General features: G+C 51.3%; 1 protein-coding gene across 1 annotated transcript in view; it reads left to right on the forward strand.

Annotated features, from left to right (window-relative positions):
• The window catches only part of Ntsr1 (neurotensin receptor 1), a 41,780-nt gene extending 18,027 nt beyond the window's left edge, over positions 1 to 23,753 (forward strand). The window contains exons 2-4 of the mRNA XM_051144976.1: positions 19,027 to 19,240; positions 22,215 to 22,305; positions 23,344 to 23,753. Coding sequence (XP_051000933.1) covers positions 19,027 to 19,240; positions 22,215 to 22,305; positions 23,344 to 23,593 — 555 coding nt within the window. The 3' untranslated portion in view covers positions 23,594 to 23,753. The remainder of the gene's footprint in view (positions 1 to 19,026; positions 19,241 to 22,214; positions 22,306 to 23,343) is intronic.
• Positions 23,754 to 25,801: the final 2,048 nt, after the last annotated feature.

Below are 25,801 nucleotides of genomic sequence, written 5' to 3' on the forward strand. Positions count from 1 at the left end.
GCACCCTCTCACACGCATGTTAATCTGTGACACAGCACCCCCTCACACGCATGTTAAGCTGTGACATAGCACCCTCTCACACGCATGTTTTCCACCAGTGGATTTTTCTACAGGAGGTTCCTGATTACACTTTTGCCCATTTTTGATTGTTTTCTTATTTATTTTTAAGAGTTTTGCATATTTTGGATTAGCCTGTCATATGTATCTTTTGCAGACACTGTCTCCCAGGCTGTGGCTTCTTCTCATTTAGTTTTTGCTTTGGTTTTATGAGACAGGGTCTTACAGTGTCGCCAAGGCTGGTGTCCAGTTTCTCATCCCCCTGCCTCAGGCTTCTAATGCTAGTACGGGTGTTTAAAATCATGCTCAGTCTTGCCTTCTTATTCTGTTAGCAGTATCGTTCATTTTAACACACCATCCAGCTTATTGGTTTTTCTTCGGTGGAACTTGAAACAGTCTTCTGTTTAAAAATTCAGCTGGCTGTGGTGGCCCTACGTCTGTGATCCCATCACTTGGCATGAAGAGGCAGAAGGGTCTGGAATTCAAAATCATATGTGGCTACATGAGATTCTACCTCAAAGAAACTAACTAAATAATTAAATAAATATTCATCACTAAACACAGGGCTAGTCAGCCTTTCTCCTGCTTTATTGTCCTTAACACACACACACACACACACACACACACACACACACACACACACACACAAACACACACAAAGGCGGTGGGGGAGGGGATAAATAAATAAACAAACAAAAAGGCGGCGGGGGAGGGGATAAACAAACAAACAAACACACAGCATTGTAATGTCTGTGACCAGTTTTGATTAGTTTTTGGAAGGCATAGACCCCTCCCTCCACAGATTGCCCTGGTCAGAGAGCAGCTGATGGTCCTGTGTAGGTCTGTCTCTGCGTTCTCTGTTGGCTTCCTGACCACACCAACTTGACTGTGCAGCATTGTTGGAAGTCTTGGACTTGGTGTGTCTGTGTGAGCGTGTGCCAAGTGTCTATAGGCTGTCAGAGGCCAGAAGAGGACATTAGACACCCTGGAGCTGGTGTTACCAATGCTGAGCTGCCCAACATGGGTGATCGGGACTGAACCTACGTCCTCAAGAGCAGCAAGCACTCTTAAGCACTGAGCCATCACTCCAATCCCTTCATCTTTTTAAACACAAAATCAAGTTTTTATTTGCGGTGGGTCGGTGATGCTAGGATTAGCTGGGCAAGTTCCCTGCTGCTGAGCTACACCCAGGCCATGTTTCATTTTCTATGTTGATATAAATACTATTTTACTTTTAAAGTTTTTGCATTGATTACTTAGTTAGTATACAAATATAGTATTGTGGGGCTGGAAAGATGGCTCAGTGGCTAAGAGCTATACTGCTCTGGCAGAGGACCCAAGTCTGTTCCCAGAACTCACATTGGGGAGCTCACAACAGCTGTAGTTCTAGGTCCATGAGATCCAATGCCTTTTCTGGCTTATTCTCTCTCTCTCTCTCTCTCTCTCTCTCTCTCTCTCTCTCTCTCTCTCTCTCTCCACGCACAAATGCGTGTACACACAAATAAATAAAACAAATATCTAAAAACAGACACAGTATTATATTTTTTAACTTCAATTATTCATTGTTGGTACATAGGACGGCAACTGGATTTTGTTTACTAGTCTTATGCCCTACTTTCCTGTAACATACTAGTTCCAAGCGTGTCAGTTCTGGTATTTTCTGCACACAAAACCCTCTCTTCCCAACACACATACTTTCTTCCCCTTTCTTGTCTTATCTTATTGGCTAGGGCTTCTCATACAAGTTAAGTTGGCACGGTGCTGGGTGTACCTCACTCCTCGTCTTAGAGGGGTTAAGCTGTTATGTGTGTTTTGTCATCCACCGTGCTGAGGAAGGCTTTCTTCATCTGTAGCTTACTAAGAGTTCAGTCATGAATAAGTTTTGGGTTTTGTCAAAAGCTTTTCTTGCATTCATTAATGTGATTGTGTGCCTTGCAATTAGGTGAACCATCCTTGCATACCTAGGGGAAAACCTCATTCAATCACAATGTGTAATTCCTGCTATGGTGTTTGGGTCTGTTTTGTGCTTGTTGTAGTCAGGGTTGCAATTGCTGTGATGAAACACCACAGCCAAAGCTTTGGGGAGGGAAGGATTACTCTTCCACAGCATTCTTCATCATCAAAGGAAGTCAGGACAGGAACTCGAGCAGGGCAGGAGCCTGGAGGCTGGAGCTGATGCTGTGGCCATGGAGGGTGCTGCTCTCTGGCTTGCACATCCTGCTTTCTTATAGAACCCAGGACCTCCTGCACAGGGTGCACACACACACACACACACACACACACACACACACACACACACACACACACTCTCTCTCACACTCATGCAACAAAATGGGTGGAGACCTTCCCCATCAATCACTATTTTTTAAATGCCCTAAAGAACTGGGCATGATGGTGCATACCTTTAATCCTAGCACTCAAGAGGCAGAGGCAGGTGGATCTCTGTGTCAAGGACAGCCTGGTCTATAGATTGAGTTCCAGTATAGCCAGAGCTGTTACAGAGAGAAACCCAATCTCAAAAAACCAAAACTAGATAGATAGATAGATAGATAGGTAGATGAACAGAGGTTGTCTATGCCCAATCTTATGGAGGTATTTTCTCGATTGAGGCATCCTCCTCTCCTTTGACTTTAGTTTGTGTCAGGTTGGCATAAACTAGCCAGGACAGTGCTGTTACAGCAAACTGCTACAGACTGGGCACTTTAAAGTGAACAGGATTTTATTGCTTCATATCAATACCAAGGGACCAAAACCACATTTGGTAATGTCTTTTTGGGAGGGGAGACAGTTCGAGACAGGTTTCTCTGTGTGACCTTGGCTGTCCTAGACTCTTTTTGTAGACCAGGCTGGCCTCCAGCTCACAACGATCCAACTGTGTCTGCCTCCCTGAGTGCTGGGATTATGGGTGTGTGCCACTGCACCTGGCTGCTTGCTTGTTTTTGTTTCGAGACACAGTCTCTCTCTCTCTAGTCCTGGCTGTCCTGGAAATTGCTGTGTAGACCAGGCTGGCCTTGCCTCTGCCTCTCTAGTGCTGGGATTGAAAGCATGTGGCATCATGCCTGGATTGTGATGACCGCCTTGTGGCTGTAATGTGGCAGAAGACACCATGGGGTAAGAGAACAGGTAAGAGAGAAGGCAAGAGGATCAGACTTGCTTTCACAGCAAACTTACTCCAGGATAATGAAATTAATCTATCTGTAGGGGCTGCTTCTCAAGACCTAAGCCTTCCACCGGTTCCCACTTCTCAATCCTGTTGAAGATTAAGTTTCCAACACATGGACTTTGGGGAACACATGCAAACTATCGCACGCACGGTGCTGTGTTTGATTCCCTAGTGTTTTCTTGAGGGCCTTTGCATCTGTGTCCCTAAAAGATGATCATCAACTACAGTTGTCACTCTTTGTGACTGGTTCTGCTTCTGGGGTGATGCTGGCCTCACTGAGTGAGCTCAAGGTCTGCCCAGAGCTTCTGTCTTCTCAGAGAGACTAGAGAAGAGTTGTGTCACTTTCATGGAAATGTCTGGCAGGGTTCACCAATGAGCCATCTGGGTCTGGTCTTCTTGCTTTAGAAGGTTATTGAATATTGATTAGATTTCTTTAGTAAGCCTATTTCTTCTTTGTGAGTTTTCGTGGATTCTGTATTTGCCCATTTCACCTAAACCAGGTATCTTCAATGTGTGGCTTGCAGGCCACGTGCATTCCAAGATAGTCCGGCCCTGAGTGCCTGGGGCAGTTGGCAGGCTTCAGGTTCAGGTATGTCCTTTTTTTTCTTTTTAATTTTTATTTTATTATTTTATTCATATTACATCTCAATGGTTATTCCCTCCCTTGTATCCTCCCATTCCTCCCTCCCTCCCTCCCATTTTCCCCTCTGGAATGTTCTTCGATGAGAAGCCACCGTGGGATCAATGGGACCTATAATCTCATTGCACAGACAAGGCACCCCAAGCAAACTGTGGTCTGAATGTGTGTGTGTGTGTGTGTGTGTGTTTGTGTGTGTGTGTGTATGTATGTGTATGTGTGTGTATGTGTGTGTATATGTATGTATGTGTGTGTATGTGTATGTGTGTGTGTGTGTTCATGTAAACATCGGACTTGCAAACTCAAGCAATTTAAGTGTCATGAGCACCTGTGCTGACTTTTGGAGACAATCTGTCAGAGAAAATGCATCTTATAACCACTGCAGTAGGAGGGGGGTCCTCACTACTCAATCCCTGACCAACCCATCCCCACCCCCTGGGAGGGTGAGAATTAGTGCTAACTGGTGAGACTATCATGGTGTGGTTCCCTCCAAAGCCGCTGGCTGAGGCTCTAGAATCTTGGGGCCAGCTGCTGTGTTTCCCAGGTGGATTTAACCCAAACCTTCCCATTCCTGGTTCAAAAAAACTTCTAGAAAGCTCTTCCACTGGGACTCACCTGCAACTCAGGGTGAGTCCCAGTGGAAGATGAAAGAAGGGGATACAAGATGGAGTTGTTCTGTCTTGTCACCACTCCTTTTGGTTTAAAAAAAAAAACAGATGTTGGGGGTTTGTTTGTTTTTGTCTCTCTCTCTTTCAGTTGTTTTTGTCTCTCTCTCTTTCAGTTGTTTTTGTTTTGTTTTGTTTTGTTTCAAAGAAGGTTCTCATAGAACTCAGACTGGCTTCAAACTGCTAGGTACACAAGACTAGCCTTGAATTCTTGATTTCCTGCCTCTACTTCTCAAGTGCTGGGATTATAGGCATGTGCCAGCACATCTAGCTCCGGTGCCCATAACTGACTGGTGTCTCAGCAACGACCAGACTGAAGGTTCTGAACTGAGTGGTGCTCCCATGACAAGCAATTACTGCAGGATTAATTGTGGTACTGAGCGTCTAATTACTACACATCAGCTAGTGGCTCATGTGGTGGAAGATAGCGCTGAGCTCAAATCCAACCCAGAGGCTGGAGTTCTAGTGACGGTCTGCGCTAGGATGAGGAAAGCTGAATGGGGAAGAGGAACACAAATGTGGGTGCTGGGGACCTGCCTTCTGCCCAGCCTGTGTGGCTAATCCCCAGACTCCTGTCCCGTCCAGCCCTAAGGCATGCCTTCATCTTACTGCATTCCGCTTCTGAGGTTTGATCAGGAAGAACTCAGGAGGCAGAAGAACCTCTGGCCCTGTCCCTACCCAGTGAGATCTTGGTGCAGCCAGCCAGATTTGCACAAGCTCTGCTGATGGCACCTTGCAGAGACATAAAGGGACACAGATCCTGTTTCTGGGAGGTGTAGCTCCCCCTCCTTTACCCACCACATGTGTTTTATAAGTAGTTTAAGATGAATGTCCAACCGTTGGCCTTGTTGAAACTGAGGAGCCCAGGACCTCCCATGACCAGAAGTGGGCCCAGGATACTCTGTAGAGATGTGGGGCTGAACGGTGAATACCTTAAAATTTCCCTGTGAGCCCTTCCAGAAGAGCAGATGACTGCCCTGTCCATGCCTCCGCCCAGATGCCCTCTTTAGAAGGGTGCACAGCTTCTGAAACATCAACTAAAAAGGGGATATCGTGTATAATACGCCACTAATACTTTCACACCTTGAAATAATATTTTTGGTATATTTAATCGAATAAAACGTTATTAAAATAATTTACAACCAGCCATGGCAGCACATGTCTGTAAGAGACAGAGGCAGGAGGATCAACAGTTAAGGCCATCCTGGGGCTCACAGCCATAGCCCATTCAACAAAACAGAGTATGTGTGTCTGTGTCTATGTCTGTGTATGTATGTCTGTGTGTGTATGTCTGTGTGTGTGTGTGCATGCGCATGTATCTGTATGTGTATGCAACCTCTGGTGCCATCCACATTGTTTTGATACATGGTCTCTTATTGGTATAAAACTCGCCTGTTGTCAAGGTAGTTGGCCAGTGAGGAGCCTCAGGGGTCTCCCTGCTTCCACCTCCCCAGTACGGGAATTGCTAGCATGCTCCACCTCACCAGAATTTTCATTTAAACAGGGTTCTCAGCACCAAACCCATATTCTCATGCTCGCAAGGGAATTATTTTACCAACTGAGCCTTCTCGCCAGGGTAGAACTACCTTTAAGATACAGTTGGTTGCTGGGCAAGGTGATGCACACCTGTAATCCTAGCACTCAGGGAAGCAGAGACAGGTGGATCTCTGTGAGTTCGAGGCCAGCCTCATCTACAAAGCAAGGTCAGGACAGCCAAGGCTACACAGAAAAACCTTATCTTGAAAAACAAAAACAAAAAACAAAACCAGATAAGGCGGCTGTTCCTTACACCATTTCCTGGTTCTCCCTATTCCAAGATGAGGGCATTTTTTTCTAGACAGTCTCCTGCCATGCCCACTCAGGGCATCCTTTTCTGAAGACTCCTTACCAGCTCTGGGGAGCCCAGTGTTGAGTAAATCTGACAGGCTTTGTCCTCAGTCAGTCCTGGGGAGGGACAGGCAGAACAAACCAGCCGGCTGTCACGAACAGTGCATATGGAAGCCAGAAGACCAAGACCAGTTCCAATCCTCGCTGCTCAGCATCAGTACTGACAGGTCACTGGGGGCTTCCTTCCTGTTTGGGTCCTGAAGAGCCAGCAGCACCAGCCGGTCAGCCTGCCCCTACACTGATTGCCAAACGGACCAGGCACCCTGGGCAGGCCCATTCACAAATCCCCAAACTCCAGTGATTGCAGAGAAGGTAGGAACCTGGATGGAGCCCACAGCAGGGGAGGATGAATGCCTTATTTGCCTCAAAGCCTGGTGGCATTTGAGTGGGACTGTTTCTGTACAACAGTAACAACGAAGTCCTCCGCGTTCAGCCTGGAAACGCTCAGTCTAACAAATGGACCAATTATGTCATTGTGACAAGAGTCATTATTGGAAGGAAGATGAGATTTCTTTCTTTTGAAGTGGGGGTGGAGGACTCAGTGTGACGTGGTCTCAGCTGAGGGAACACGCCTTCCTTCAGCCCCTCCTTTTGGGGTTCCTCCGCTGTGCCCATCCTCGGGGACATCAGGGTACAGCCTCCCTGCTATTTCCCTGCCACAGGTAGATGACGCAGGGTTATGGTACTTACAACCAAAAGGGGTGTTGGCTCGGGGCCAGAAAGCAGCCCTCACAGCCTCACCCAATGCCCCTGGTGAAGGATGAAAGAGCATCATTATTAGCTGAGGTTTTCTCCCAAGGACTTTGGTCTGGATTCTGTATCCATCCATGCACCCCTTTGCCGATGCCCTGTTTACAGGCAGGCACTCCCCAACTCCATCTGCTGGTCTGAGTCCTTCAATGGGAACCACTGTGTGGTGGCTGGGACTTCTGGTGGCTCTATGGACAGTTTGCTCTGTAGTGCATCCCTGCGATAATGGGTCTGGGACAGGTGCTGGGGCCGATGGAGGCTTGGGGGCATTGACTGAGGCATGAGCCTAGGGCCTGCTCTTAAGTGCCCAGCCCAAGTGGAGCCAGACAGGTAAGGCAGCCATACTTGTTCCTGGCCCAGGTCTGGGTATAACTGTATTTGGCACTAGGGAGGCAGCTCTCCCTTAATTCTTGAACACAACAGAAAAACTGCCTCAGTATAGATGCTGAGTCTCTTGATGGGCAACCAAGGCTGAGATCTGGGAGAGCAGTGGAAAAGAGGATAGGCCCAGCCACTGGAGACTCAGTCACCCTAAGTATCCCTGCATCGGGTTATAGGGTCCTGCCATGCAGCTTCCAAGCAGCAATCTAAAACCTTTACCAAAAGAGCATGGACCCAGGACCACTCTAGGTAGACACTGACCACACATCTTCCCCAGGATCATGGTGGGGGTTCCAGGCCCCAAGACCTTATAACCCCTGGCAGCGCTTTCGCTTTCAGAGTTCTAGATGGGCCAGCAGCAAAATAGGAGCAAAAGCAGAAACTATGCAGTCACATGTGTGAGCACACGTGTACAGAGACACATGTGCATAAGCAGACAGGATACATAATGGGCACAGGCACATCTGAAACACAGACACATGCACATTAGCACACAGAATTCACTGATTTCCAGAGCCTGTGGGAAAGCCTCACTGCCGTGCCAGACCTTAGACCTCCAGGGAGCAGGGAACACTTTGGCCTTGGCCCAGGACCCTAGCATCACTTTGCCTGGTTCCACCCAACAGCTTTTTTCTATCAAGGTGTAAGGAGAAGCTGCCGGGTCCCCAGTGGAGCCCGAGGGTTGGATCAGTAATAAGGCCTGTTTGCAAGAAACGAGTGTGAGAAGAAAGCAAATGCTTTGCTCTCCAAACTCTGCAGAAGCCCCAGTATGACTGCACGGTGCACTGACTTGTCCAAACCTAGCCCTGATCCTCAGGCTGACGAGAGGGACCCCTCCCTCCCACCCTGTCCCCTCTTTCCTTCTTATTCCTGAAAATGTGAGGAAGTTCTGCTAGACCGTGCCACGTTACTGAGGAAGGAGGGCATCCCAGCATGGTTATTGGTCTCAATGATAAAAGAACTTAAAAATGGATTGAGGATAATTTTATTACCATTTAAAAGAAAAACTCCAGGACAGGCAAGGTGCAAATCTTGGCAACCGCCCAAAGGAGGGAGAACAGAGATCACTATGGCTTTTTACTTAGGCGGGGAGGTTTGGCAAGCAGGCAGCCACGTGGCAGAATGGCAAAGGGATGGATGGCTTTAGAGAAAAAAAATGAACAAGCCCAAAGTACCAAAGGAGGCAACACACTTAGGCTCTGACCAGCATTCAAAATAAAAAAAAACGGAAGGGAAAGTTGCACGTTTCTGGCTTGGGACTCAGGCTGGCAGACCTAACAGGCCCTGATGATGGCTCTGCAGCCTTTGCACTGTGGGCAGGAATTCTGGAAGGAAAATACACTGTCTCATTAAAGGGATAAATATTCCTCCCATCTCTTTAGCATATAGCCTTAGGTAAATCTGCCTTCCAGAGGGGTAGCCCCTTAGCCAGGCAGTTTACTGCCCAACTGCAATATCTGTTAGAAGAGGCAATGAATGTCTCCCCCCAGAGGAAGATTTGTTTAGTCTGGGAGGCAAGAGCTTTCCCTTAATGAGCCTGCAATGCTCCTGTAATGTTTCTTTCAGCTCTTACAACTAGGGTTTGTTATTGTTTTTGTTTGCTTGTTTGTTTTTGAACAGAAAAAAAAAAAAACCCTGAAAGGTCAAGCATGTAAGAAGCCAGGACTGTTTTCCTCACAAGCTAGAGCCTCTCCTGGCCTCCTCCAGGATCACTGGTTAGTTATCTCCCTGATGGCTGAGACTCTCAGGACCCAGGAGGTCCTGGTGTTTGCAGTGTGTCCCGTGTGCATCCGTGACTCTGTCCACAGTTTTCCTGTGTGTGCCTAAGAGCTTTTGCACAACAGTGCAGCTTCCAGGACTGTTGTGACTGAGAAGGCTGGATGCCAGCAGTGGGTAGTGCACTGGCTGGGGACAAAGCTGCAAAGGGACCTGACTTGCTTGAGCCTCAGAGAAATGGCCGTGTGGGTCCTCTCTGTCCCACCTCCAGCTGACCTTGACTTCGTGTCAATCATGAGAATTTGCCATCGACACTCAGTGCAGCCTTTCTGAGGATTTTCTCCTATGGCTGTTGTGGTCCGGGAGAATTTACAGACCAAGGCCTAAGCACCTTGAAGTGGCCATTTCAAAGCCATCAAAGGAAATTCATCTAGCCGGCGGGAACAAGATTGGCAGAGCAGGGAAGGCTTACCCTGAAGGAGCCTGGCTGAATGCAGCCCCTGCATTCCAATGCCTGGAACAAGGCTTCCTACTGCTACAATTAGCATCCAGGTCAATGACAGAGGCCAGCAGCAGCGGCTTGGAGACTAGACCACTGACTCTGATGGGGTAGCAGCTCAGCCTGTCGTGTGGATGCTGTGCCCACCTTCCAAGCAAACAGAGACAAGGAACCGCCCCTTCCTCCTCCTCCCCATCTCCTCCTCTCCCTGCTCCTCCGCCTCCTTCTCTTCCCCTTCCTCTTTCCCCTCTTCCTACTTCTCTTTTCTCTCCTCCTCCCCTCCCCCCTCGCTTTCCCCTTCCCCCTCCTCCTCCCCTTGCCCCTCCTCCTCCCCTTGCCCCTCCTCTTCCCCTTCCACCTCTTCCTTCAATTCCTCCTCCTGCTCTTCTCCCCACTTTCCCCCTCCTCCCCTTCCCCTCCTCCCTTTCCCCCTCCTCCTTCCCTTCCCCTCCTCCTTCCCTTCTCCTTCCCTTCCCTTCCTCTCCTTCTCCTCCCCCTCCTCCTTCTCTTCTGTGCTTGCTTGTCTGAGACAGGCTGGAGGGAGGCTGGGAGAAGGCACTAGTGCTAAGCCTTACTCTGAGTCTGACTGGAATGAAACAAATCTCATTCCATGTACACCTTGGACGGACGTGCCTGACAAGGCATCCTATTGAGGGGTGACTGGCAGCCCATGACATTCAACAGAATGTGAATTAGGATGCAAAGTGTCTGTAGAAAGATGGGCTCGTTCAGTGGTGTGAGAATAGGTTCTTTAGGGACACTTCTGAGGGGACAAAGTTCCAGTTTGTCAGATGAAAGGGTGTCCTGAGGAGCGGCTGGCCAGGGACATGGCTATCAGGGGAGACACATTTGGGGAGATTCATGTAACTGAAGTGAGCTCATCTCTCATGCTGTGTGCCTTCAGAGGCTGTGGGACCGCAGGCAATGTACAGCTTGGCAGGAGAAGGCTGGCTTAAGCCATGAAAGCGTTTTTTGTCCAAGCATATCCCATCCTTAGGGTTGTGTTAAACTACTCTGGATGTGAGGTAAATGAGCCAAGGAGACGGTTTCTCTCCTCAGATTCCCTAGGAATAGATCAGGCCCTCAGCAATGCATGCCACCAGTCTAGGCCCATTGGAAACCATGGCTAAAAGCTTATATGGTGGAGAGGACGGTGGTTGGTGGTGTGCTGCCTATAGGTGGCACCTTGCTCCTCACACTCAAACGTGTTTTGGCTTTTTTTCTTGATCCTTCATGCTCCTTCTATATACACTGGGCACTGGCGTGGGAACGTCCGTCCAAGGTGTACATGGAATGAGATTTGTTTCATTCCAGTCAGACTCAGAGTAAGGCTTAGCACTAGTGCCTTCTCCCAGCCTCCCTCCAGCCTGTCTCAGACAAGCAAGCACAGAAGAGAAGGAGGAGGGGGAGGAGAAGGAGAGGAAGGGAAGGGAGAAGGGAAGGAGGAGGGGAAGGGAAGGAGGAGGGGGAAAGGGAGGAGGGGGAAGGGGAGGAGGGGGAAAGTGGTTATATTGGTCTCCGTTTTCCTCAAATGGGCTATGACATGAGACCGGCACTCAGTGTGTGTTCCATGGCCACAAGCAAGAGTCTTTCAGGCAGGAGTCAGCAAGCTGGCCCTGTGATCTACTGTTGAAAGTGTAGTAGATGTAGCCCACTGTTTATTCACATGTTGTCTGTGGCTAGTTTGGGCTTTTATGGCCAAGCTGAGCAGTTGTGACAAAGATCATGTGGCCCACAAAGCAAAGTCACTCACTCTCTGGCCCTTTACAGAGGACATCTGTGGTACAGGACACAGTAGTACCGGAGAGGAGGGACCTCAGGGCAGGATTCGGCCAGTTCCCACGGTCAGGTTAGAGACACTGATGGGCAACCTCGCCTTAACTCAGCCAGCCTTTGTGCTTTGTGAGCCAGTGGCAGGACCCACAATGTCGCTGTGGGCCATCGTAACTCCACTCTCAGGGGACCCCAGTGCCGGAGGAACAGTACCGGAGAGGAGGGACCTCAGGGCAGGATTCGGCCAGTTCCCACGGTCAGGTTAGAGACACTGATGGGCAACCTCGCCTTAACTCAGCCAGCCTTCTGTGCTTTGTGAGCCAGTGGCAGGACCCACAATGGTCGCTGTGGGCCATCGTACTCTCACTCTCAGGAGGGACCCAGTGCCGGACGTGGCACGGGAGCTAAACTGTATACTTGCAGAGCCAAGACTCCACGCTCAGCCTGTGATGCGGTGGTGCAACCCTGCCTGAGAGATGGGGTCCCCTTTCAGGTGCCACTCCACGTTACCCCATTACCAGGTCCAGCCACAGTCCTGGTCTCTCTCCACCTTGACACCCGCTCCAGGCTCTGCCTACCGTGTAAGCAGAGCACCCGAAACATACACATAGCTAAGTCAATTCCATGTTTCTCAGCCCGGGGCTCCTGCCCTTGTCAACCTCCCCTGGCCCATGGGAATCCCACCGCATAGACACGTGTAAAGCTCTCTGAAAACAGGTCCACCTTTCACACTATCTTGAGCTCACCTCTGCCTCCTGCCGCCTTGCAAGCATCAGTATTTGGTAAGTGACCGTGACCCTCAGATAAAGTAAGCTTGGGATATGTGACGCCTTAGATGGTGGCAAAGGAGTGTAGGATGGTGAGAGATATAAGTAGCCCCAGCGAAGAGATAAGCAGGCACAGCCGTGAGTTATGGAATTTCCAGAAAGAGCCAGGTTGAGCAGCACAACCTGCCCCAGTTGGGAACAGTAGCCACACATCATCTGACTGCTGGGGACGGGTTATGCGGCACAGCATTGTTGAAATGGCCAAGGCTCCTTCTGCCGGGTCTGTGGAAGAAAATCGAGGCTGGCAAGATAATCTGAGACTGTGAGCCTGAGGGCAGCACTCAGGCCCCTGGGAAGGAGCTCAGGGTCTCTTGATAGGATCAACTCTGGCTGCTCTTCCTTTCTCCAGTCTCTCCCCAGGGCTCTGAGTCACAGACACGCTGGAGAGTGTGAATTTGCACGCTGTGCCATTCATAAAACAAAACAAAACAAAAAACCCTCTTTGCTATTGTAAAGAAAAGCTCCATGTGGGTGTAAAGGACAAGCGAATTTAGAACCTAATGAGGTAAAGGGACATAGTGAGGAAAGAGAGGTTCTTTGCTCCCCACCCCTCTCCCAGCCCCCTTCCCACTGGGTACCATTTGGGCTACTGTTCACTGTTTAATTTCCTCATCTTCCAGCCATCCAGCCTCAGGTGTTGAGTGTGTGTGTGTGCGCGCGCGTGTGCGTGTGTGCGTATGTGTGTGTGTTAGTGTGTATGAGAGAGAGAGAGAGAGAGAGAGAGAAAGAGTGTGTATACATTGTGTACATGTGCATGGGTGTGGGGATAATGGTTGATGTCAGGCGTCCTCTCTATCACTGTCCACATTAATTTTTGCTTTGGCCTCTCACTGAATCTAAAGCTCACCCACTGGCCAGACAGCAGGCCAGCAAGTCTCAAACCGACTCCAGCCACGACCTCCCCAGTGTTGGGATTAGAGGCATGTGCCTGAATTTTTAAGTGGGTGTTTAAAAAGCAAGCACTTCACGGATTAAGCTGTCTCTCCAGCCCTCTGCTGCCATTTCCGAGCATTTACTTCTGCCTACTCCCAGAAGCCCCTTAGTTCTACCCAGCAGGAAGCTGGCTTGAGGCAAGTGTCCTCCAGCCAAGGGTGAGGCCCAGAGCCTGGTCACCCACCAAAGGCCAGAGCCTGGCTTTGCACAAGTTATGAGTGAGTTCTCGAACATGCTGAGACTCTGTGTGGGGGAGTGGAAGGCCTCTACCAGTCTCTTCCCTCACACTGGCCATCTCTACATGCTCTTCCTGTGTTCACTATAATCAGATTTATTGGGCAGGGACACAGCGCTAATCCCATTGAGACGCTGATGATGTTGAAGAGCCAGATGTCCACGGGGAAGTGCAGTGGCCGGCTTTGGCAGTAGGTGGTAATTAGAAATTGGGAGGAGCCGGCAGGATATTTGCTGCACTACCCACACAATTACATGGCAAGAAAGCACACAGCAAATTGTGGGGCTGGAGAGTCAGCTGCAATGCGTGTTCTGTATGCCCCGTACCAAATGTACACACTGAGGTGCATGTGTGCCCTGCTTACAACCGTCCAGCCCCAGTAGCCAGCCTTGTCCCAGCCTTGCAAAGCCTCCCTCCCAAGCCCAGCTGAGGGCTTAGCATGATCACTAGCAATATGAGCTAATGTTCATGGGTCTGAGAGCTTTCTTGGATGGCTTAACCTCTGTTAAGGACTCCAAGTACACTGTGCTGAGCACTTGGCCCAATGTTTAATCCTTCAGTGTCAAATTAGCACCCTGCATCTTAGGGAAATGCAAACAAAAGGCATATCAGCAAGCCCGATTGAATTGGCTTGGGCTTTTGAAGTAGAAACACAGCAGATGCATCTTGGCAGGTGGGAGCTGCTGTTCAGAACACATTAACCCATAAGCAGAAAGGCTACTGTCTTGGCCTGATGTGGACACAGCCATGGACTCAATTCAGCCAGGCATTGCTTTCCTGACTGCAGGTATAAAGTGGGCCTTAAGCACAAGCTGGGGCTCTTTCCTGCTGTTGGGTAGAGAGGAGGGGAGTGGGCCCAGCAGTACCTAGCCCTCCTATTCTCCACTGTGCTGCCACTGAACTTGTTGGGGATTTCGAAGACACTTGCTGCTGCTTAGCAGACGTCCCACAGATTTGAACATTCTAATAGGCTTTTTGGCTGATATAATGTTTGAAGGCGTGGCAGACAGACTTCAGTTCTCCCCTGTACAGTTTGTTTGGGGCCGATACACTGAAGCATCTTGTCACCTGTTTCTGCCCTCCATCCAGTAAAAATGCCCCACACTGCCAGCTCTGCTGAGGGTTCTGGACCACTAAGTCCCCAGGGACTTAGTGCCTGGCACAGGTGGACAAGGTCAGAGCTCTTGAGAATGCCTTTTCCTTAATCCTATTGAAACCTCTGGGCTGAGTCTGTCGTCTCCTGACAGCCAAACTGGTGCCAGGCCTGCCGCACAGCCAGGCACCGACAGGATGTTCAAGGTTTTCTGTCGCCAGGTCCTCAATCAAGAGAGCAGCCGCTGCGCCCTGGACAGCAGGAGGGAAGAGTCTGACTCTCACACTGAAGGTGGCCAGCACAGAGAGGGGTGGGAGGGTGGTACGTGCCATCTGCTAGCAGATGGGCTGCGAGGTCCTGACCACACTCTGGTCACAAGCCGGCTTGACATGGGTGGCCGTCTGTGGTGCTGACCTCCCATTGAAGACTTGAGACTCACTCAGCAAGTCTCCCACTTGGACTCTGTCTGGGGTTCAGCCTCTTCCAATAATTCCAAACCAGAAAAGGAGGATAGGGACCCATAGTGGGGGGGGGGGGGAGGAAGTGAACAGAGGTTGCCCACATAGGCACCGGAGGATGACGACCCTGTGTTTCATCAGGCTGGGGTCTGGTTCCCGCATCTCTTTTGTTGTTGTTTTGTTTTGTTTTTTGTTTTTTCAAGACAATGTTTATTCTGTGTAGCCTTGGCTGTCCTAGACTCGCTTTGTAGACCAGGCTGGCCTCGAACTCACAGTGATCCACCTGCCTCTGCCTCCCAAGTGCTGGGATTAAAGGCATGCGCCATCATGCCCGGCTTGGTTCCTGCGTCTTGTCTCCCTTCTGAGCGGGAAATCTTGAGGTTTCAGTTTCTGGTCCTGGTACAGCTGGAGCTTGTCTGGGCCAAAGCCACCACTCTCGGACACCTGGCAAGGGTGACGGGGATCCAAGAGGAGGCTGGGGCAACATAGCATCCTGAACCTGCCACTCTTTGGGACATTCTAGAAGAGCCTGATCCAGCAATTTTCTTATACCTTAAGCCCTCTCCTCCCGGTTAGCCACTTGAATAGAACCAGTCTCTCAAGCATCCTGGGGTGTGTGTGTGTTGGGGGGGGGGTATTCCCAGATGATGGCTTCTTTGTCTTTTCCACAATCCTGTTCTGAGAACAAATGCAGTGCAGTCACTCTCATTTCTGTGAAATCACTTTAAGAGACGCCCCCTCCCCCCTACTGCCCTTGCTTTCTGGGCCCCAGCAGCCCTCCTGTGAAATGAGAATAGACCCACGAGATATGTTCGTCTTTTGTCCCCAACATTTCCCACAGCTGGGAGTAACCGGTGGCTTCGGTGTGCCACGGGGGCTCTTGTTCACACCTGGGGATGTGGAGTTTGTGTGGCGAGGCAGTTCATTCAGCGCCAGTCCACAAAGGGCACCTGAAACGTGTCCCGCCAGCCCCCTATACAGGATGGTCAGGCTTTCTGCGGAGCCAACCTGGCCTTTAGAGGGACTGGAGGAGCCACCCTTGCTTCCTTGGACACTCCATAAACCGTTTATCTTGGGACACCTGGTGTCAGCAGGTGCCCCAGAAGCAGATGCATGGGGGACTGGCCAGCCACCCCAGTGATAGGCATTTGAGTTCATTCTGGTCTTGTTGTTTCAAACAAAGCTGCATTGACAACCTTGATATCGGGTGCATCTGGCATCCATTATGTTGCCATGCCTGGTCTCAGCAGAAGTGGAGAGGGGTGGCCAGGAAATGGGAGGGCACAGAAACCTGCCAGTGCTGGTCTGTGAAGACCCTTCTGTCTGCAATCTGTCCAACCCTAGCCCATCGCTGAACCTGTCTGGCTGGGACTCATCTGCCACCCTTACAGAGGAGAGAGTCTCTGCCAGGCCAGTCTCACTCCTCGGGTTTGGTTTGTTGAAGTTCTTGGGCTTTGCACCCTCTTCAGGTCTTTCCCACTCATTGTGTGTCACTTGCTGGGGTGGGTGAGTCCAGCATTTTATCTAAAACACAGTGGGCTAAATTAGGGGTGGGGGAGGCCCCAGGATCATTCTGCAGGGGAGGGTAAAAGCCCCAGATCAGGGATCTGGGGCCAAGGCCACCAAGAATCAGAGGTACACACTTCACCAGCACCTGCACCCTCATCTGTTGACACCCCCCCTAACACACACACACACAATCTATCATCCATGTACAAGCTTGGACCCACCATCCTGACCACAGTTTCTTTTCCACTCTTACCCTACATTCCACCTCTCCCCTTCTCCACAGAAACATAGATTTAGGGAGGGCAGCCGCTAAATTAGCCCTGTTCCTCACAGGAACCATTCCAGCTCCCTGACAAGAAACCTCAACTTGCTTCCTTTGTCCACCCTGACGGTAATCCTGGGTACCAGTGAAGGCACCCAATGGTGGAGGAGGGGCACCTTCAGTCACTCTGCCCAAGGACATGGGACTCCTGTCTGTCTAAGGTTCAAGTCTGTACCTCAACCTCCAGCCTCCAACTCTCGTGAATTCTGCCACTTTCTGGAGATGCCCCCTCATTTCCAGCCCAGCACCTGCACAGAGCATAACAGAAGGCAAGAACACCAGAGGCCGGCATGCCTTTGGGGACCACTGTCCTCCCCGGGGCCCCAATCCAGCTTTCTAAGCTGGTGGCCCAGAGTAGCCCAGCACCTAGCTCATCTTCAGACACTGAGGACAGGTCCTGCCACCCGTGGAAATAAGTACACATGTCTATAACAGAAGAAGAAAAAGAAAGACAGATGCCAGGAGAGACAGACACACAGAAGGGGAGGCAGGGACAGCATGGCAACAGAGACACTGTGTGCTATGTGCTTCCCCTCCCTAAGATGGACACTGCTGAGTCTGGCTTCTCTCCCCAGTCTGTATACATCCCAGCTGAGTCGAGACACAGACTATCAGCAGTGCTGCCCCATCCCGCTTTCCTGCTCTTGGCCACATCTCTCCCCACTGCTCAGAGTCCAGCACGGTGGTCTGCTGTCAGCCTCCCTCCCTACTGCTCAGAGTCATGGCATGAGGGGCCACTGAGGGCCTGGAGCCAGCTCCTGTCTCAATGCTCTGCTCCAGCTCTGGCCAGCCCTAGAGATAGCTGTGTGCTGCCTGTGTTCAGCGAGGTGCGGTATTTTAAATGTTTTGACATTTTAGATCTGTGTTGGATACATCAAGTGTGTTTAATTCCACTGTGACTCACCCAGGAATAGAATTAGTATGTCTCCTGGGATGGGGCACAGCTGAGCCAGAGCAGGCCGGGGAGTTCTTGCTTGCCCTCTGTGGGCTTCCAATGGAACAGCTCTGGGTCCTGACCCGCTGGGGGAAGATGTTCAAGGTCAGAGGAGATGCAGCTTGGCGAGGACATAAATGGCCCAAGAGGGAGATGGGGCTGACCCAGCACATGCACCAACACCTTCCCTTGAGCAGTGTGTGCCCTGCCTGTTGAGCAGAGCTTTATGCAAATGGAAACATGGACTGCCTCTTCCCCAGACCTTCCCAGTGATGGTCTGTGGCTACCTACGCGTAAAGGCAACGCCTTCACAGGTGCTTCAACCAAGTCCAAACAAGGCTTGGCGGGGAGGGGTCCAGCCTACTCCAGCACTGTGGGTGGCCACTCCATTCATTCCTGGTATCGGGTCATGGCTGCCCTCACCACAAGACAGGAGCTTCGCAAAAAGTCACACGCGTCACGGTGGCCATGCTCTCCGTGTGTTTCAACGAGGATATGTGCACACTTGTGTGATTTTGCTCTGAGGGTCAGCTGGACATTGCTGACGAAGCCAGGCTGAATTCATACAGGAAACAAATCTATGTTATTGGCCACAAGAACCTGAGATTCAGTTTTTAACAAATGTAGAGTGTTGGCAGAAGGCTTTGGCTGGTGACTGGGGCTAACCTTCCCCAGAGCTCTGCGCGGCACCAGGTGGGTGGGAGAATGTATGGAGGCATTGCTGTGAACTGTTTGCATACAGAGTGGGAGCCAAGGGTTCAGCCTCACTGGACAGGCTGTGCTATGGTCTGGGGTCCTGGACCTGACAGTCCTAGACCCAGGGAAAGCAGGTTGGAAGCAGAAATGGAGGAGGAGGAGGAGAAAAAGGAAGAGGAGGACCAGGATGGGAAGGAAGAGGAGGAGGAGGAAAAAGAAAAGGAGGAGGGGGAGGAAGAGGAAGAGGAGAAGGAAGAGGAGGACCAGGATGGGAAGGAAGAGGAGGAGGAGGAAGAAGAGGAAGAGGAGGAGCAGGAAGGGGAGGAAGAGGAGGAGGAGGAAGAAGAAGAGGAGGAGGAGGAGCTCCAGGGAAGGGCCTGGTCTCGTGAGCAGGCCAGATGGGGTATGGCCTTCCTAACTTGGCATGTACCTCCCCTAGCCCAGTCCCTAGGTCTATGTCTGGGTCTGACAGCCACCTCTTGCTCTTGCAGGTCAACACCTTCATGTCCTTTGTGTTCCCCATGCTGGTCATCTCCATCCTAAACACTGTGATTGCCAACAAACTGACAGTCATGGTGCACCAGGCCGCCGAGCAGGGTCGAGTGTGCACTGTGGGCACCCAGAACAATTTACAGCCCAGCACATTCAGCATGTCCATCGAGCCTGGCCGTGTCCAGGCCCTACGCCATGGAGTTCTCGTCTTACGTACGTAACCTCGGACCTGGGGGAGCAGTGGGGCTCGACCCAGAGCCAAGTGTAAAGACATGGGATAGAACATGGGCCGAGCTCAGCATCGGCACTCTGCCCTCTTCAGTCCCTTGTACCTTCACTCAACCAAACCAAGGCTGGGTGCCAACCCTGAGCTTGCCCACAGATACGGGTAGACTTTCTTGCTATAAATCAAAGAAGCAAGTATACCCGAGACACACTCACAAAAAAAGTCATATGACCAGATCTGGCAGCTGGAGACCGCCGTGGGGGCGACATCTAGCTAGAAGGTCCTGGTAATAGAGCTATGGACGGAAGGCATGCCAAGGGAGTGCCTGCTGGCCAGACAGAATGTGGCAACAATGCTGAGCAGAGGGGTGGGCCTGAATCTTGCAGCTGATGCAACCTCAGGAAACAGTCATCAGGTGTGATGCATGAGAAAGTCTCAGGACAGAAGCCTTTTTATCCTCCAGATCCATGTCTTGCAGTTTGACTGTGGCTGTGACTGTGGCAGTGGCAGTCGCTATGGCTGTGGCAGTGGCTGTGGCAGTGGCTGTGGCTGTGGCTGTGGCTGTGGCTCCTTCCTGGTCTTGCCTTTTTCAGGCTTACTTCCCAGCAGCTCCAGGTGCAGTCTCCGGGAAAAATGTACGTCAGCAAGGAGTCCCCCAGATCAGCCCCCTCAGAGCCCAGAGTGGGTCTAGGTGGACTTCCCTCACAGATGTCCTCACCTGAACCCAAAGGCAGCAACTGTGAGAAGGGCTCATGCTCAAACACCTCCTCCCAGGGACATTGCTAGAGCCCAGAGCAACCACTTCATGTCCCCCATGTCTCTCAGAGTACCTGGGAGAGTAACTGGGGCCTGTCCTGGTTCCAAGGAGGAAGCTGTGGCTGAAGGTAGACAGAAGCATCCGAGACCTCAAGCAGAGCTGCATCAGTGGTCAGCCACCTGCTAGGACATACCTGGGCCAGGGAACCTGTCAACTGCACCTTTCATCTGGCTATAAAGGCCACCCTATAGACAGCATGCTGTTCCATCTAACTGAGCTGCCCTTCTGTCTTGTGGGCTCTGCCTGAGTCTCCATCATCCCTACCTAGCTATGTCTGTAACAGAGAGAGAGACAGAGAGAGAGAGAGAGAGAGAGAGAGAGAGAGAGAGAGAGAGAGAGAGAGAGAGAGAGAGAGAGAGAGAGAGAGAGAGAGAGAGAGAGAGAGAGCACATGAGCTGGCCCTTTCTGTCCCAAGCAATGCATGTCTCTCAGGTCAGCTGAGGTGTACCAGCACTCAGGAAGGTTGGCCTGGTTGGCATTCTTTGCATTGGGCCTGGTCACTGCTGTAGCAAGTAGTGCAGTGCTTAGCTGTCCCTCCCCCATGTCAGCCCAGGCTGGGGATACTGTAGCAGTACTTTTGGGGACTGGGTGCCCTTTAGACACTCAAGATACCACAGATCTGCTTCTAGCAAATTTGACAGTGGGATGAAAACTGAAGGCCTCCGGGGGTCCATGTTGCACAGATGAGGAAACTGAGGCTGACAAGCTAAAGGCTAGAGCCAGTACCTTGGAGCGGTCCTTGTGGTCACTGCCCTAGTAAGGCCCCCGGTGACTGCTCACCTTCAGGGTTGTCCCAGCTAGGATGATCTCTGCATAGCCTGACAGAAAAGCAGTTCTCCTGCTTTGCAAAGCAGGGCTGCAGTGTAGGCAGGCCAGACAAAGAAGCCGAGGGCAGTAAGAGGAAAGGATATAGATAGGGCTTGCCCATCGCTGTCCAACAGAACTGTTCCTGAGGTACCTGTCAGCCCTCTTGGCTGAGAAACCCAGAGGGGCCCTGGAGACTGCACAGGTGGCAGAGCCTCCTCTCTGCAAGTGCTGCCTTGGCAATGGCTCCTTCAAAGCTGGCCCCTCATGGTGACTGACCCTCTGGTGGCCACAGTCTCCTTCTTCCCTATCCCTCCTCCACAGAGTGGGACAGGGTCCTGGTGGAAGGAGGGAAAGCTTCAATGACACTATTGTGATGAACATGGTGCAAGCATTTCTTTCCATTCCTGTTTTTAAATTCTTTCAGGTCAATTCTCAGAAATGAGGGTGCTGAGTCATGGCATTTGGGTGTTTGTTTGGTTTGAGAAACTGCAGTTTATCACAGTGGCTACAGCCTTTAGCGTCCTTGCATCTGTTGCTTTGTGTGTCCCATGTATATGCACGTGTGTGTGGAGGCCAGAGGTTGACATCAGATGCCCTCCTTTTTCCCTTCCCCTCCTCTTCTGAGATGACGCCTTTCAGTGAACCTGGAACTTACTGAGTCAGCTGTGCTGGCTTGCCTGTGAGCTCCAGGCATGCACATGCCTCCACATTGGTCTGCAGTCTCCTAGCACTGGGTTTCTTTTTAATATTTTACTAATTTATTCATATTACATCTCAATTATTATCCCATCCCTTGTATCCTCCCATTCCTCCCTCCCTCCCGCTTTCCCCCTACTGCCCTCCCCTATGACTGTGATTGAGGGGGACCTCCTCCCCCTTTATATACTCATAGGGTATCAAGTCTCTTCTTGGTAGCCTGCTATCCTTCCTCTGAGTGCCTCCAGGCCTCCTCATCCAGAGGATGTGGTCAAATATGGAGCACCAGAGTTCATGGGAAAGTTAGTCCCCACTCTCCACTCAACTGTGAGAATATCCTGTCCATTGGCTAGATCTGGGTAGGGGTTCGAAGTTTACTGCATGTATTGTCCTTGCCTGGTGCCATAGTTTGAGCAGGACCCCTGGAGGGCCCATCATAATGTTCTTCTTGTAGGTTTCTAAGACCCTCTGGACCCTTCTATTTCCCCATTCTGCCATGCTTCTCTCACCTAAGACGCTCGCTGCCGTGCCACGTGCTTTGTTTTGCTACAAAAGGAAAGAAAATGGTCCATGACTTCAGGGTGTCATCTTTGCCTCTTGCAGCTCTCTCCGTGTTTCTGAGGCCAATGCCTGTCTTGCAGGTGCTGTGGTCATAGCCTTTGTGGTCTGCTGGCTGCCCTACCATGTGCGGCGCCTCATGTTCTGCTATATCTCGGATGAACAGTGGACTACGTGAGTACTCTGGCTCTCACCAGCAGGAACAGGGCGGCCACAAGCCCCATGCCTGTCTGGAATGAAGGGAAGGCTGCTGCGAGCCTGTGGCTCCAGGGAGGGTGGCTGGATGAGGATGGCTATAACCAAAAGGTCAGAGCAGGCAAGCAGATCCTCAAAGTCATGCCTGAGATGACCGTGTCACATCTGAAGGTGCTTTGGGTCACAGCTACTCTGGACTGGGCTCAACAGAGTCACACAGAGAGCTGTGACTTGTCACAACAACAAGGGAAAAGACAGGGGAGACAAGTTCAACTCCCAACGGCAAGCCACTTGTGAATGCCGTCAGCTGGGCAAATCGTAGCTGACTCAGCACCCAGGTTCTGGAGACTGGCCACAGTGCCCCTTCTGCTGGGCTTGAGTCAAGCTCCCAAAGGGAAAGTAGGTCATCAGCATGCTGAATTGTTTGGACAGATGAGTCAGCTGATGGTAAGGGTTGTGCTGGTGGCCAGTCTAGATGCTATCTGGGGGCCAGCCACCCAGCAAACCTACTCTGTGAGCTCTCTCTGTGCCAGTGCCTAGTGTGTGAGTAACAGTACCTTCAGGATAATAGGCACCAGCGGGCAAGACATAGTCCGCTCACGGAGAGATGCTAAGGAGCACAGGGGCAGCTCTAAGTGAAGGCTTCTGGAGGCCAGGCTTGCCTGGAGATGGAGGGTAAGAGCCTCATGAGTGGGTGCAACACACACAGACTTGAGGGGCCTTAGTGGCTCCTGCCTTTGTTGTGTGGTTCGGGACTAGTGGGCCCTGAGGCCTTAAGACACTGAGCTTCTGAACAGGACTCTGGGCAATTAAGAAGGGCTGGTGAGAGAGGTGTAGCAAATTAGAGAGGCCATGCCCAAGTGGGGCTGTGGTCAAAGCCAGATCCATCAGATACCCTAGAAAAAAGGGTAGGCTTTGGGAGGCTTTGGTACGCTAAGCGGCCACACTGCCCATCCCTGGTCCCTGGGCGTGCTGAGGGCTGTTGGGCGTCTAAACACTTCTCCCCTCCCCCAACAGGTTCCTCTTCGACTTCTACCACTATTTCTACATGCTGACCAACGCTCTCTTCTACATCAGTTCTGCCATCAACCCCATCCTCTACAACCTGGTCTCTGCCAACTTCCGCCAGGTCTTCCTGTCCACACTGGCCTGCCTCTGTCCTGGGTGGCGCCACCGGAAGAAGAAGCCAACATTCTCCAGGAAGCCCAACAGCATGTCCAGCAACCATACCTTTTCCACCAGCGCCACCAGGGAGACCCTGTACTGAGCCTCGAGGAGGTTGAGAGGAGGCCTCAGCCTGTGCACAGCGTCACACCCCTCCCAGGCCTCCAAGGGTCACATAGGGGGCCAGTGAGGCTGGGGTTTCCTCAGAGGAGGCTTCTGTCTCCCCAGTTTCTCTTTCCTTCCTCTGGCCCCTCCTCCCTAACTCTCTGGTCCTTGCCTCCCTATCCTGTCCCTCCTTCCAATTTAAAACCCAGAACAGAGACTGTTTCTCTCTCGGCCCCTCAAAAGGCCTTTAACAAGAAGAAATTAGCGCTCACCAAGGACAGCCTCCTTTGTTCCCAGACTAATGGATGTTTAGAAAGAAGAAATGAAAGCATCACACTGGGCCCTGGCTCTTGGGCAGATGGGTTGTTGTAATCATAACAGTACCTTGTAGCTGCACCAGCTGGGCAAGACAGGACTGAGACTGGACTTGAGCTCAGAGGCACAGGCGCCATCTCAACTTCCGCCTGCCTCTACCCCTGCCCTGGTCCAACAGAAACCATGGCTTCCTCTGAGCCTCATATCTAGACCTTTCCTTGGCAGGCTGGCACACTGCCTCTCCCAGGGTGGTCCAGAGAAGTTCCTAACATTCTCTTTAAGGTCCAGGGCCCACAGCCAAATGCTGAGGGGATCTAGATCTCTGGCTACAACCCTGGACAGCTATGGCCCACCCAAAAGAGACCCAAGTTCCCACATGCTCAGAAAGGACTAATGGACTGGCCTGGATTCACACAGACCTAGGACTTCTACCATTTTAGGGCTGTCCTCACCCAGGACAAGCCTCAAGTGGCTTTGCTGAAATACCTGCACTGGGACCTTTGACCTCTTGAATCTTCAGAAGAATGGCAGACAAGTTGGGCCTGGCTTCCCCTGTGCAGGTGGCTTTGGTGGGGCATGCATAGTCCTGTGTCTCTTATACAGCTGTATAGACTAAGGCCTGGCAACTACTGGCTTCAGGGCAGGACTCCTGAGAACAGGGCACTGAGCCAGGTCCTCAGCAAGATGCCAGTGTTGGAGGCTCTGCAGGTAAGGAGAGGCCAAGCATCCAGCTGGCCAGCAGCCCTGGACTGAGGCATATGCCAATGTGTTACCAGCTGCCAAGCAGCCTTCCTGGCCCAGGTTCAAGGCGCCTGGAAAAGCAGGCACCCTTCATCTCCGGGTGCTGTCTCCAAACAGGACAGAAGCATCTAGCCTCTAGCCAACAAGGCTGGCCGAGTTCTTGGAGACAGTCCCTGGATGCCCTGGACCTGCAGGGTGGGAGTAACAGGAGGGCCAGAAAGCCAAGTTTAGCCTTTTGCAAAAAGAGTCTTGGGACCCCATTGCCTGGAAGAGAAAATTAATAGATGGGCAGCTGGGCTGTGAGAATAGTATTGCCATAGGACATGAGAGGCCCAGTCATGGCTCAGGGCTAGCCTCTGCTCCCTCTGAACTATAAAACAATGGGTTTAGAGTCAGGGTACCTGTGGTCACACAGAGATATGGGGAGAGTGTTCAATTACTTGAATCCCACAAAACATGGCCCCTCAGGCCATCAAGGGCAGGGCCTGCATGAGTCAGGCTCAAGGCTGACCCCAGGAAGACGTGATCAGCCCAGACGGAGGCCTCTCCATGCAGAATCTGTCTACATAGGAGGCCCTCCCAGCCCTGTGGAGTGGGTCACAGGCCACTGCTTTTTCATTAGGAATTCAACTTAGGCTTAAGCCAGGCAGCCCATCCCCAGGCCTCTACCCTGGGTGTGTGGACCCTGAGGAAACCATTCTCCTGAGTCTCAGCTGACTGGGACTGTCTTGGAGGACCTAGCCTTGAGGACGAGTAGAGCCAATGCCCTATCATATGATAACCCAGAAGTGCTGTGGCCTCATTATAGGGGTGGGGTCCAAGTCATCACTAGAATTCCTTGCTGTGCTCTTTAGCGTCCTGTCTGTGTGCTTAATGTAGTTAGGGACACACGTCCATGCACCACCAGATGCACCTGTCATCCTGGTCAAAATGGAGACAGTTCTGGACGCTGCCCTGGGTGTCCTGGGCACCCTAACCTATAGTCCAGAGTCTCGTGACCCAGGAGTGATATGGTCATGTGCCCTCAAACATCTGTCAGAATGCCACACATCCCACAACACTGCAACGAATGAGCATCCTCCCCATATCTCCCCATAAAGAATAAAGGAAGCTGTGTACATCCAGTTTGGGACTTTGTGTATACATCTGT

Source organism: Acomys russatus, chromosome 4 (assembly GCF_903995435.1).
Source record: "Acomys russatus chromosome 4, mAcoRus1.1, whole genome shotgun sequence".
In the NCBI taxonomy this organism is placed as follows: Eukaryota; Metazoa; Chordata; class Mammalia; order Rodentia; family Muridae; genus Acomys; species Acomys russatus.